Source organism: Lagopus muta, chromosome 4, assembly GCF_023343835.1.
Source record: "Lagopus muta isolate bLagMut1 chromosome 4, bLagMut1 primary, whole genome shotgun sequence".
NCBI classification, from domain to species: domain Eukaryota; kingdom Metazoa; phylum Chordata; class Aves; order Galliformes; family Phasianidae; genus Lagopus; species Lagopus muta.
This window is the reverse complement of record NC_064436.1, coordinates 59,255,744-59,269,953: the sequence shown is the minus strand read 5'-3', so window position 1 is coordinate 59,269,953 and position 14,210 is coordinate 59,255,744. Positions and strand designations below refer to the sequence as shown.

The window sequence follows — 14,210 nt, the reverse complement described above, 5'->3', positions numbered from 1 at the left end:
AAGCTGAGGGAAGACCTTATTGCTCTCTTCCAATATCTGAAGGGTGATTGCAGTGGGAGCGGGGTTGGTCTCTTCTCACTGGTGACAGAATGAGGGGAAACGGCCGCAATTTGCACCAGAGTAAGTTTAGGTTGGATATCAGGAAACACTTCTTTACAGAAAGGGTTGTTAAGCATTAGAATCGGATCCCCAGGGAAGTGGTTGAATCACCATCCCTGGATGTGTTTAAAAACCATTTGGATGTGGTGCTCAGGGACATGATTTAGCAAAGGGTTGTTAGGATAGTACGGTTAGGTCATGGTTGGACTTGATGATCTACAAGGTCTTTTCCAAACGGAGTGATTATATGATTCTATGTACCACCCATTTATCCTACTCTGAGCATGCTCACATGCCTTACGTATGTAGTAGAAACTTCAGACAGACTTTTTCCCTTCATTGTATTTGCCATGTAGTTAATATGTGACCATTTTTTAAATCTCTTTTTAATACTTCAGTGCTCAGTATTCATAAGGAATTTTTTTTTTGTCTGCTATTTGCGACTATTCAAGTGAAGCTTGGGAGAGCACTGGAGTAGAACAAACAAAACGTTTTTTTATGAGCAAAACCTTTTTGCTATAGGGCATCATTAGAAAGATATTGCTGTGAAAACTCCTGCTGAAATTTTAATGCTCTCATCTCTGTAGAGCTTCTCTTGAAACAGCAGTTAGAATATTTGTGTCATTCTAGACTTTTTTTTTTCTTTGATTTGTATTAAATCTGTAGGAAATAGGGAAAGTTCTATGTGGACAGAGTATTAAAATAATTTAATCTGGGATTATTACCTTTTATGCAAGAAGTGTAAGAGGTCCCAGCGAAGAGACTGGATTTTGTCCTATTCTCTGCAAAGAGATTACCTTTAGCTTCTCAGTCCTCGAACAGATGTAGAAAAAACATTGAAGGAGAGACAGAAAAGAGATGTAGAATAGCAAAGGATTCTTTATCCAACATGCAAGAACTGAGCTAAAACATATATTAGTTGGGAAAAAAAAATACTTTTGGCATTGACAATTTACAGAAATAATGTCCTGGTGATCAAACCTTTATATCTTGATATCTTGCTGCGCTTTATTTCTGCTCCTTTATTCTGCCAGCTGGCAAATTTTAACAACTGTCATTTTAAAACAAGTATATCAGATTACACAGGATTCCCAAATACTTCGTTAATGGTCGTTTTGCCAATCAATGAAACAGGCATGTTTGGCTATTTGTGAACATGCTTCATCCCCTCAGAGAGAGCGAGTTTTATTCATTTTTGCTGTTAGGAGTGTAAATCTGAGCTCTAAGCATCAAATCTTGCTGACTGAGGGACAGACACTTACTCCATACAGATGGCATACTCCAATGGATTTCTAATACAAATAGAGCTGATGAGGTCGGGGAGCAAATGGAAAAAGTACTGAATTTTTATCTAAGCTACAGGTTGGGCAATAGGGTGCTGAGATATTTATTAAGCAGCTTGTTTGAGGTCAGACAAAAATGACCCTTGAAGACTGGAATATGAACCCTTCCTTTTGGAGTCAAGTTTGATTATTTGACCAAGGAAAGAGAGTTTGGCATGAGAGATCCAGTCCACTTAAAACTTAGGTTTTAGCAAAAGGTTTTAACCATTCAATTTTTAGAGCATTTTATTTTAAGTCTAATTTTATTACTCTGAATATGAATTACTCTCTTTGAACTTTATTTCTCGTTAATGCTAGTGATTAATGCAATATAACTGAAATTAATCTTGTTCAATTTTGCACACTATTTCAGTAGCTTTATGCAGCTCATAAATTAATTATAATGGCACCATTCTTTTACTAGATCTCAGGTTTCTGTATTGTACTTTCTAGATGTCCTCTATAGTGGAAGGTTTCGGAGAGTATCAGCAGCAAAAACTGACTTGTATCTCTAGCTATCTCTATGAATCTGATATTCATAGTGTGCAAGTCATATTTACTGAAGACCCGGAAAAGTGCCTTGGAAAGTGTAACGACTGCATGTGGTTGAGTAGAATGATAAAATGAATAAACAAATAACACAAACTGATGTCATCTTTTTTCTTCACTCCAAATGGAATTTGTTCTTCCAAGATAAATCTCAACTTTTCATCACTATGTGTGTTCAACCTCTAGGAGATTGAAGAACTTGACAGAAAGCTGGAGTATGAAATGTTGCATAAGGAGTCAGCGCAGCATCAGCAACATCTAATGAATAAGCAGAGGTGGACACCAGATGGAATGAGACCTTCAAATGAAACTGTAGAAACAAATGTAGACAGACAGGTGACATTTCTGTTAAGACAGGCCATGAATACACGTATGGAGTTTATAAACCTGCACCAGCAGAGGTGAGTGCTGTGGTCTCGGATATTGCGAACTCACTGCAGTCGTTATAGACTTTAAGATACCACACAGAAACAGCAAAGTGTTCTGCATTGTTGAGGAGGGGCTGTACATCTGTGTTTAAACAGTGTCTTTTTTGTGATGCAGCCCAGAGTATAACAAGGAAGTCTCAGGAACACTGAAATAAGAAACATGGAATAATAATTTGGTTGCATTTGGATTGTACTGTGTTATAAGACTATTTCTTGATGGGGCCAATGGAAACCTAGCAATAGCAGCAAGGGGGGAAAGAATTCTAATCCTGTTACTTCATTTCCCAAGGATATAGGCAGGGACTTCAATGAAACCTGCTTTGTTGGAATCAGAGGAAGTAGCCAAGACAATAAAATTAAATTTCCATCTCACTGTCACACTGTTGACTGAATTCTCTATGACAGTCATCTTTGAGGTCATATATAAAGACTTCCTCCAAGATAGGCTTGTTTTCCCTGACCAGTTTTCAAGTAAAAATATCAATGGAGAAAAAAATCCTGAACAGTCATGCCTCCTGGGAGATATTTAAAAATATCTGTCTTGTCATTGAGGTCATCCAGCAAAAAGATAATGTGTAGAATTATGAAATACTGTATTACCTTTATTAGGGTTTAGGGAGTTAGAAATAACATTTTTTGTATATTGTACAGTATTAAATGCCTACCAGCAGTTTTACATTAGAAAGAGGGGTTTCTCTTGTACCAGTTGATTTATTAAAAGGTTTTTGATAGACTTTGAGTAGAGCTGTTACTCTCTGCTCTTACTTTGAAAGGGTACCTGATGTAGATTAACAACTCTCCTATTGTAGACTTAATAGAAGAGAAAATAGGTACCTGGCTTGGGAATACCATGGGGTACAGGTAAGTTAGACATGCTTTCAAAGAAACAGTAACCAGTCTTTCCTATATACCTGTGAACATAATGGAAGAAGTGAATATTGTATTTTTCTCACATTGCATTGTAATTGCTTCATAATTTGTTCTAGAATGGAAAAATCATCAGTAATGAGAAAGCTAAGAGCTTCTTGTTATTTCAGCACCAAAAAGATCCACAATGTATTGAAAAGTGTGGAGATGAAATTAGGGATGGTAGGGGGACAGATTGAATCACAGTCTTTTGGAGCGATTTCAGATTTATATTTTGTGCAAGACTCTGCTCTGATTTTGTGTTGTGACTCAGAGAAGGGAAGGGGAGAAGCTTGCTTATTTTAGATGTTATGCTGTTCAACCAGCGTAGCTGATAAGAGTCACGCTTCCTTCAGGATAACTTTCAGTTATTGTTTCTTGTAATACATTCATTGTTCCAGGGAAGATTTCTATGTTAATTCTATCTTTCACTTCAGCTTGAGAGATGAGCAATGGAATTGTATGGTGCTTGAAGATCTCTTGGAAAATATTGAAATGGATGCATTTTCGGCACTTTATAATCAGGTAAGCGTGAAATCGCATGAAGGCTCCAAGTTTAAATTACAGCTGTATCTGGAAACTTTTCTTCTTTTTTGGGAGCCATTGCAGATGTACTTGGACCCAGTTCTGTAATAGTCACTGCCAGTTCTGGTGTTTGCAGCTTACATTACAAATCAGTTCTTTCTGACCTACTTTCAGCCTTTTTAATTTCAGCAAGTTGTAATACTTTTTGTTCACTTACAAATCCTTTCCGGCAGTTGTCCTGTTGCATTTTGTTCCACTAAACTAAAAAGAGAACTAAATTGCATGAGTTTATGTTTTACAGACAGGCCTCCAGTCTGATTTTCATGTGTTAAGACAAGGGTTTTGTTTAGTTCTCAATCTGTGAGAAATGATTTGCACTGATTGTGTTACAGAACTAAATTACAGAGGCACTGCTAGTTAAGTTTTCTAGTATCCTTACTCGTATTGTTTTCATAAGGAATATCACCTTTTCATTCAATATCATTTAATATCTATTGTCTGCCTGTCAGGTCTACACAACGCATTAGAAATGAATCAGTTATCCCCAAGTTTTATCTGCAAGTCTTGGTTGAGATAAAAAGGTAGTATCAGAATACTGTAGGTAGTATAGCTTTTAGCCTCCAGGTTTCTTGGCACTCAAGGACACCTGCAGCCACACGTATAAGTGTGAATTTCAGATGTCAGCAAACCAAGGAGAAACAAACTAAGGCTGCTTAGACTAAGAGAGTGTCAGGTTTTACAGTGTCTCAGATTTGTTTCTATTCAGGATTATGTACCACTTATCCTTTCTTGAGTTAGATGGCTATTTGAGATCAGCTTAAAGTAAGGCTACTGTATATTACATATGCATCTCCTGTGTATTGCATCTGAAATTCACTGGGAAAGTAGCACCTGTTTTCTGATCTTTACTCTGATTTTTATTAGAAACTTGCGTCAAGGTCTCCTAAAACTCATAGGAGTGTGATAATTGCTTAGTTCTGTCTCTCATGGGGACATTTGGCCTCTGTTCAGAGCAGATTCATTGCATGAGCCTTGCTGGAAGAGATTTGAGTCACCTGGTTGCATGATGGCAACAGTGCTGTCCTGGAGTGGAGTGTCTCACTTTGTACTAAAGAACTAAATGAGAGAACATGTGGTAATTCAGACCTCGTCTGATATTTTCCATGTTTCCTGTTCTCTAGACATAACAATAGAAGCACCGAAAGTTCATTCTGACGCATCTTGCAGGGAGTAGCATTTGAAAGTGTTTCAAAAAAAGCTGTGACCACCATTACTATTACTATTAGTTATTATCATTTTCCTCTGATTTTTCTCTTGCAATCTTTCTTCTCTTCCTCTTCTCATTTAAGTATGTAACAGTGACATGGGCAGTGACAGCTATATATTCTGCATCCAGAAATACTGACCAGCATATAGGTTTTAAACAGCACAGACCGACTTTGCCAGAAAAGCACTACCAAGACCATTATCATAGCATAATTTCAATGTTTTTTAATCTGCTTTTCCCTTATGTTTTTTGATTAATTGCAGGAATGGATGGGACTCTGCACAGTGTTTGTTTAGATATTTCATGGTCTGGTAAAAACACTCATAAACATTACATGCAAACTCTTAAAAAGACAGTGTGAGTACTGCATTATTCACATGCTCTTGTCCTTAGTTTGCCATATTTGTAAGTATGGAAAGGTAGAAAAAGTTGCATACTGCAAGCCAGCTGCTTAGCAGAACATCTTGCAAAGGATATTATGAAATTTTTATCTACTGCTCTTGAGTATAGTTGTGCCTGATAGAGCTTCAGCATTTACCTCTCTTATGAAGTCTGGAGCACCTCCCCTATGAGGACAGGCTGAGGGAGCTGGGCTTGTTCAGCCTGGAGAAAAGAAGGCTGCGGGGTGACCTCATTGCAGCATTTCAATACGTAAAGGGAGCCTACAGAGGGGAGGGGAATCAACTCTTTGAAAGGGTTGATATGTGTAGGACGAGGGGAAATGGTTTTAAGCTGAGGGAGGGGAGATTTAGGTCGGACATCAGGGGGAAATTCTTTACCCAGAGAGTGGTGAGGTGCTGGAACAGGCTGCCCAGAGAGGTTGTGGATGCCCTGTCCTTGGAGGTGTTCAAGGCCAGCTTGGAACTGGCCCTGGGCAGCCTGGTTTAGTATTAGACATGGAGGTTGGTGGCCCTGCATGTGGCAGGGGGGTTGGAGATTCGTGATCCTTGAGGTCCCTTCCAACTCTGGCCGTTCTGTGATTCTGTGAAGTCATTAATTCAGGATGTGTGGCATGTTAAGACCAGCTGAATGCTGAAGCAGCTGTGTATGACCTGGTGGAAGGAGTGGGAGACAAACCCAGTGGCCAAGTGCTACTGCTCCTGATGGTGAATCATTTCAAGAGAAATCCTTTCACAGCAGACCTTGGCTCTTTTCTTAGCATTTAAGTTTAAGTACTCCATCATATACGGAGAGCTCCTTCAGATATACAAGCAAAATTCTATTCTCAGCAATTACCATAATATAGTAACTCCAATATCCCAAACTGTAAAGAATTACACGCTCAGTAGGGTAGCAATTTATTAATTTATTAATTACATTGATAATAGGAATTGATTTAAAATCTCTTTCCTTGTCACGTTACAATTTATAGACACGTTATAATGGCAAATGTTAAGAAGATACAGCTGTTGTACTTCTGTATCTTGCATTCATTCTTTTATTTATAGAGGATTTAGACTAATTTTTATATCTGTGACGTATCCTTCTCTGGAAAACCAAATGTATTCTATTTTTCGATCTTTTGTCCTGCAGCTTATGTGCCAGTGGAGGTGGATCTGGGTCATTAAGAGATTTGCTTGAATGATAGTGAGTTCAGGATTGTAAGCCTCTGGCTGAGAAGTTACTTTTAAATAAGCTTGTAGCTGTAGCCCCAGGTACTGTAGTTTTGTCTCAAAGGCAACAGGTGATGGAGGCAGACTATTGCTGAAAACAGCACAGTAAGCTTGAAACACAGCATAAGTCAAATTCATTGATTCTTGTATGTAGGGGTTGAAATACACATTGCTTACACATTGCAAGACCAAATACTTAATTCTGCTGTTTGTAAATTACATCTCTGTTTTCTTTTGGCCAAATTCAGAGGATACAAATGAGGTTGTTGGTGGCACAAGTAGCCATTAGTGTTACAAAAGATGCAAAAGCCTGATCTTTACAGTACCTTTCCATATAATATGCCTGTAGATGGAAACTCATCCCACACTAGTTTGACATTTCCTGTATTTGAATACACATCCAGTTCTCCTTCCCACATAGGCAGGTTGATCTGGGTAGCTCAGAGATCAGTACTCCCTTTGCCAGACATGTTGGGTACACCTGGCTGGTGCTACTTGCAGTACTGTTGGCAGCACAGTAGCAGTTTGGAGGATGAATTAATCATGAATTGTGCTGTGTTAGAGGAGAACTAAGTACTAGTACTAAGTACAGACCATTCTTGGTGAAGAAAAGTAATGGTCAGAGGGAAGGAAGGAATATTTTAAGGAGGAAACTATTATAGGGAAGAGCAGTAATGAAGTCATGATGGTTTGATCATCTGCATATAAATTACTGAGACCATTCAGCCAAAGGGAAGGGTGGGTCATAGAAATGTGTCATTCTTATGTTTTTGTAAAAACAACAATTTTAAAGACAGAAAAGATGTGTATAAGTTGACTTCAGAAATTAAATGTAGATGTCTGTATTAAGATTTAAGCTCTTTATATTTTCCCCATAGAGGCATCAAATCACTTGTTACTATAAGAAGTGTGAACTGCTATCTCTTTTTCCTAACTACAGTGACTGTTTTGTTTTAGGATGAAAATATTGGGTATTTCAAATAGCCCATCAGTTTTACTAACCTATCATCAGTCTTAGCACTTTGTCTCATTTATTCTAATGTCTCAGTAATTTCCATGGAAAAAATAAATCAATACTAAAGAGTCCGGGATACTGTGGGGAGGTGACTGGCTCTCCTGTATTTTGAAGAGGAGTTCTTTGCTTGGCAAGGGGAAAAGGAGATTGATTGATTTTCGTTATTGTAAATGGCCTTTTAAAATTTGGATTAGTGATGCTTGGGGAGTTGTTTTTGCATGGATTTTGCAGAAAGAATTGTCTTTTACAGAGTATCCTTTTGGTGAAATAATTTATTTCAAAAAAGATTGACGTAATGCTCTGAGAGTTGTTCATGTGAAAAAAGAGCAGAGTTCACACATTTGCAGGGGGATTTGGGTTCCACTGTGCAGAGAAAAGCTCGCTGCCTTCCTGCATGGTGGGACCTTTTGGGTTTCTTACATAATCTGGGCTTTGTAGTCCTTTCCCTCTTTCGTGATAACAAGAGGGTTTGCTGAATGAAGGCTGCTCAACCATCTTGAGGGACAGAGGCAGTCATACAAGAGTTGTCTTTTAGCTTGGCACATTCTGCATGATTTCAGCTGCCTGAGATACATGTATACTCTGAACAGTGTTGTTCTGGCCGTTTAACTTGCTTTAATATAATCTCCTTTCCCTTGAGCATCCACTTCAAGCACATAACCTGAGAGGAACATTTTTTTTTGAAATTTCAAGTAACTGTGTCAGGAGTGAGATGGGCTACTTCAGTATATCTGTAGCCAATGTGAATGGAAGCAATGAACATGAGAGTTGAGATTGTGACCACTTGACACAAAGCTGACAATGCAAAAATTATTTTCAGTAATATTTAGTTTCTGTGATGAACAATTCTTTAACGTTAGCAGTTAAAAATTACACTTTTTTTTCTTTTTTTTTCTTTTTTTCTTTTTTTTTTTTTTTAATTTCAATATTATATATCTCTCTTATTCACCCATTAATCTTCCAGGAGCTCCAACTGGCAGGTTATTTAGCCAGGCTGACAAGGGTACCAATGGGGATGTTGCACAGGATTCTGAACTTGTTTCTGCCCTCCAGTACACAAAGTGAGGTTCTTTCTATCCTTGATTCCATCGGTGCCTATTTAGATGCTGCTGAAAGTGATAGTAATGCAGACGAGTCTGGCAGCTGTAAAAAAAGGTAAGTGGGATTTTTTTTTTGGTAGACCATTGCAAAAGATTATAGTTTTCTGTAAATATTGATTTTCTGTAGAAGCAAATAACAATAGAAAAATAGCAGGTGCATGAGTTTATTTTGTGAAATTCTTTTATGGGAAAAAAGTGTTTTGAAACTGGTTCATTATTTCATGAAACAAATTAATTGATGAGAAGTTCATATGTATTACAACTTATAAATAAAGCAGTGGTTTATAGATTTATAAACCTTGCTCTGATCATTTTCTTTCTGTTAAGTTTGTTAGAATAATAAAATCTTATCTCCCAGCTCTGTGCCTTGACACAGGAGAGAAGGAGATGTTGTGTTACTGGACCCCTCTAGTTGTTGGATGTATGCTGTCAAGGAACAACTAAGGGTCCTTGAGACAGTGCTCTGAGGTGTGATATTCTGTGATTTAAATCATTTTTGTAAAAATATAATTATATTCATGCTATTAATGTCATGGATTTTGTGGTTAAAATAAGAAGAGGGAAGAAATTGCGTGTGTTTAGGGATTTGCTGCTGGGAATATTTCTTTTGTTCTCTTTCAGGAGGAACCAAGAATGGCAAGCACTAGAGTACAAAGTAAGGGAAGATTTGATGAGCAAAAGTTTGGAAAGGATCCTTTCTCTAAACAGGAAAAAAGACAGGTAAAGGAAGAACAGGAGGAAATACATGATTATTTTTTTCATCTCCAAAGATGCCTACTTTTATATCAGAAAACAAGTTCCTAAGTATGCATTTCCTGATGTTCTTCAACTGTTTGGTGCTTGTTTCCTACAGCATCTTTACACATAAGGTGCAATTATAGCAGAAGTCTGAAAAGCTTTTTACACACTTATCTGCAGAATTTACAGATTTTTCATGTACATTGCCCACCTCCCTGTGTTACTTATTACAAGGTTAACTTTTCTTATGTGACTTTATATCTCATAAAATGATTTGTAAATTATAGTAGACTGGAATGGAAATTACACTTTGATCTGTCTGAAATATGATTATCTTAATTTTCAGTGGAAAGTCGCTACTGTGTTGTGCAGTGATAGAGAAAGTGATCCTATTTTTCTGCCAGGTTTTCATTTATTTCTTTATTTCATTAATGTAGCTTGATAAAGAAGAAGCAACTTGCCCTTCTGGAAAGACCATCATTCGTTCACCTTGAAAGTTTGCCTACGTGTCCTCCTGTGGAACAGCCCAGTCCACATGTTTCTTGTAACAGTGTGACAGCTGAAGCCATAGAGGTATTAGACACAGGGGAGAAGATATTTTTGTTTCGTGATCGGAGTGATCCAACACTTTCTTTTCATAATTATCCAAGAAAAAAGAAAAAGAACTTTCTTAATTCCAAAAAGGCTGCTCGTGCAAGTATGAATGAGGGAGAGTTCCAGTTGGAGAACCAACTTGTGAAGAGGGAGTTATTTAAAAATCAAAAAAAATAATGGGAAATAATGAAGTATGCAGTTTGAATAGCCTTGGATTGTCTTAATAGCATTTTTCTGACATTGTAAAAGGCTGTAGTTTTATACTGGCACGCTTCACAGTGGGCATTATGCATTCTGTATTTCTTGACAGTGTAGGATGCAACAGGTGGAATATGTTGGGTGTTCTGTGATATGCATTCTGACAGACAGGACTCTGTGTTTCTTCAGTACAATTTGGTCATTTTTGCACTGATTTTACCGTAGCTCTATCTTCATAATTTATATCAATTTATTTATTATATAAAGCAGGTACTGATTTACTGTTCTTGTAGTTATATATTCTTGTAACAAGCTGTAGTTCAGTAGATGACATGCAGAGATAAAATTCACAAGTCTTCTGCTCTCTGTTTTTCTGTTAGTCTGGCTAATTTACTCTACAATCTTGTGATGTTAATGAGCTGTGAATGTTAGTGCTACTCTCTGCGATCACTGGTTGATAGCTGGTGGTTTAGATCTTCAGCATACACTCTTAGTTTTATGTCCAGGAGTAGTTTTGCATTTCACTATTGTTTATAAGCTTAATTCAGTACAGCAAAGAATGTTGCTTCAGTTGGACACAAAAGGTTTAAATCTTAAAAATTTGTAACCTGTTGCAGTCATTTTCTTGGGGACACAAGACCGTATATGTCAGTAGAAATGAGAAAATGGAAAATGCTGTATTAGCTTCACAAGCTTTTTTCTATTACAGTGCTGCCAGCTCTCACAATTTTAGGTAGCTATTTTTGAAGTTCTTATTCCCAAATTTCTCTAACCTGATGGCAGTATTACTTTACATTCCAGAAAAGAGTTAATTTTCAAACTTTTCTAGTTGGTAGAAAGTCTGTAAACATGAGTCCTAAAAACAATAACAGGAAAAGGTAAATTAAAATAAATGCATATGTTTGTTAATATTTCATTATATTCTAGCCTGTTTTGTGCTCTTTTTTTTTTTTTTTTAAACTATGTAATGCTCTGATGGCACTGTGATTGTGTATTTTGCAGTTGTTCAAGTATGGAGTTTCTGTGTCTTTGTATTAATAGAATGCCAATTTAATTTTAAAAATAAAAATGTTACTTTGTATGCATGTCTGCAGTTGGCATGTATTCCCACTGGAAAAAAAAACCTTTTTTTCCCCACTTCCCTTAACATGTTTAAATATTCATCCCACGATAAACAACAATTAGTGTTTCTTATTGCTACTAACATTAGAAAATGTTCTATGCAGTAATTAGGCTGATAATCCTAATTATTTTCTGATTGCATTCTTCAGTCTCTTCATAGAAGTTGTCACTTGCACAGAAAGAGGAGTGTCAGAGCTGCTGTGTTTTAAAGCATCTGATGCGTCCTCCAAAGGGCATTGGTAGGTTAAGGTAGGGTCTGTCCTAACTTGAGACAGGTCAGAGCTGCTTCTGCAGGAGACTCAGGTGTTTCAAAAAGGAATTTGGAACAGCCATGTCTCAAGCAGCCCCTGTGCAAGAAAAAGCAATAGGAAAAACCGAGCTGTTCTCAGGGCTGCAAGGGAGCCCTGAAAGCTGAGGTATCCTCTTTTGAATGAAAGTCTCTTCCAAGATTTCTTCCCAAGCTTTGATTCTAGGCTATTATTATATGCAAAGAGAAAAAAGAAAGCTGGTCACAGATAAGAAGTTGTTACCATGCAAAATCTGACTATTGATTGCTATATTGATTTATTATCCTTAACAACTAATCTCTGTATCTGATAGCAGAAGGATAATTTGCAATTCCTACTCATCACAAATTTGAAGCAGCTTGGTGATTGGAACACCAGAGAAATGTCTGAAACAGTTCCATATCATGCTATATTCAAAGGAATGTGCAAACCTTAAAATCTCTCACACCCTATGAAATGGGTACTACATGGCTACCAGCTAGCTTCAATAAAGATTGGATTATATTCAGTTTCGAGTCATTCAAAGGACAGAGGAGAGCCAGTTGGTGTGTGTGTGTGTGTGTGTGTGTGTTGTTCCAATGTATATACTGTAGGTATTAGAATCCTTATTCCATAGTAGACACCTTGCAAGAAATATTTGCTGGACAGTCACAGAATGACAGAATGGCCCGGGTTGGAAGAGACCTCAAGGAGGCTTATTGGCTGTGCAGAATAGTCAGTCGTCAGGTATGGCAGACATAGGGACACTCTCAGCATCATCATTATCCCAGCTTTCTGTTAATAATGTGATCCCTCCTGAAAAAAACATGTGGTGCTTCTAAGTTAGAGGTTTGCATTGGTAGGAAACAAAATGTCCCAGGAAAGCTGTGAAGAGGAGCTCTTGCTGAGAGAGTTTTGCTATGAAATACAATATACATGCTAAGCCTGATGAAGAATAATGAATGCCAAGAATGATATTCCGATACAAACTACCAACATTTTGTCAGAAGGTCAATCAATTGTTTAAAAAAAAAACAAAAAGTGAAAATGCGTATACAGACCTGACATTTTTGCACTGAGGAAAATACAAACATGAAAGTAAAAAGATTAACATTTTTGTGGAAATAATGTTTATGCTTCTTAGGTAACTTTATCTTCATTTATTACTATCACAATTTTGTTGCCAGATTAAGTTTTAAAGTGACAACATGTCTTTAATGAGGTCAGTTCTGCAAAATGCTCATCTGCTTTATCTGAACCTGGGGAAATCATGCTGCTTCCTTACATTATCTTGTATTTATGTAGTTGCTATTTTAACACCTTCGTTTCTTCAGGGGAATGTAAAGTTTTTGTGCTGCTATCTTAACACAGTCCTGTGCCAGTAATTATATTGCCTTTTGTCAACCGTTCTTGCTTCCTTGGAGTCTGACAGCAAGATTTTTAAAGCACCAAGCACCATGTCCACTAATTCTGAGTTCCCACTCTGCCCTGCCAGGACTGCCAGCACAGTTTTTCTACTGTGCTGATAGTGTGCCTACCAACTTGTGAAAGCTGGGTTAAGAGAGGCTGTTTTGTCACAGATCATCGGATGCTGAATGAGAACACGTGTACCAGCCAGGCAATACTGTGGAAAGGATAAATGTGATCCTTCTGGCAGAGCATTCCAAGTGGGATTCGGCTTAAATTCTCTTCTGCAAAATGGCTGGCAAAGGCCAGCAGCTCTTTCTATTTGTTTTCTTGTAGTTTACAGGGAGCAAGATAAGGAACTTGTGACTCAACACTTGTGAAAGACTCTGTAATGCTTTCACTGTTTGTGTTGGCAGACAAGCTGTAACACAAATGAGCCATTTAGTGCAAACTGATAATGTCCATCTGTATGTGGATGGTCTCTGCTTGCTTGTGTATATAACCACTAGTCATTTTTTCTACCTCAGCTGTATCAAGAAGCTTGAAACCCAAACCAATTGAAAACAATTTGCTTTCCTTAAGGCTCAAAATTCATCTGGAGTTCAGGAGACAGTGATTTGGTTGGCTGTGCATGCTGGAAATAATTATATGTGGAGAAAGCCAGCTTCTTTGAAGCATGTTCTTTAATTAGGCCAGAGAAGAGGTTTTGTGCTTTCAACCACTTCTGTTTGAAGGAAGACAATAAGAAAATAAATTCTCAAAGTGGCAGATATCAGTCCCGGGTACGTATTCCAATATCTCAGAACCTGAGATCAGAACTTGGATAACTTTGAGCATCAGTATTAGTCTCTAGTCCTTGATTTTGTGCATATGAGAATGGAATCTCATTAGAAACTATACAGGATTTTCAAGTTGCTCAGGTGAATATTCATATGGAGAGTGTTTCAGGGAAGTAAAAAATTACTTCAGAAGCAATATACATTGAAACGCCATTGGAGGAGGTATTTGGAGTGGATTGATGTGCAGTGTCTGTGCTAATTGGAATAAATGTGTAACTGTCC

At 37.5% G+C, this 14,210-nt stretch overlaps 1 protein-coding gene across 1 annotated transcript in view; it reads left to right on the top strand.

Annotated features, from left to right (window-relative positions):
* Positions 1 to 11,451, top strand: part of EVC2 (EvC ciliary complex subunit 2) — a 64,597-nt gene extending 53,146 nt beyond the window's left edge. The window contains exons 18-22 of the mRNA XM_048943124.1: positions 2,157 to 2,371; positions 3,742 to 3,829; positions 8,689 to 8,879; positions 9,446 to 9,544; positions 10,000 to 11,451. Coding sequence (XP_048799081.1) covers positions 2,157 to 2,371; positions 3,742 to 3,829; positions 8,689 to 8,879; positions 9,446 to 9,544; positions 10,000 to 10,333 — 927 coding nt within the window. The 3' untranslated portion in view covers positions 10,334 to 11,451. The remainder of the gene's footprint in view (positions 1 to 2,156; positions 2,372 to 3,741; positions 3,830 to 8,688; positions 8,880 to 9,445; positions 9,545 to 9,999) is intronic.
* Positions 11,452 to 14,210: the final 2,759 nt, after the last annotated feature.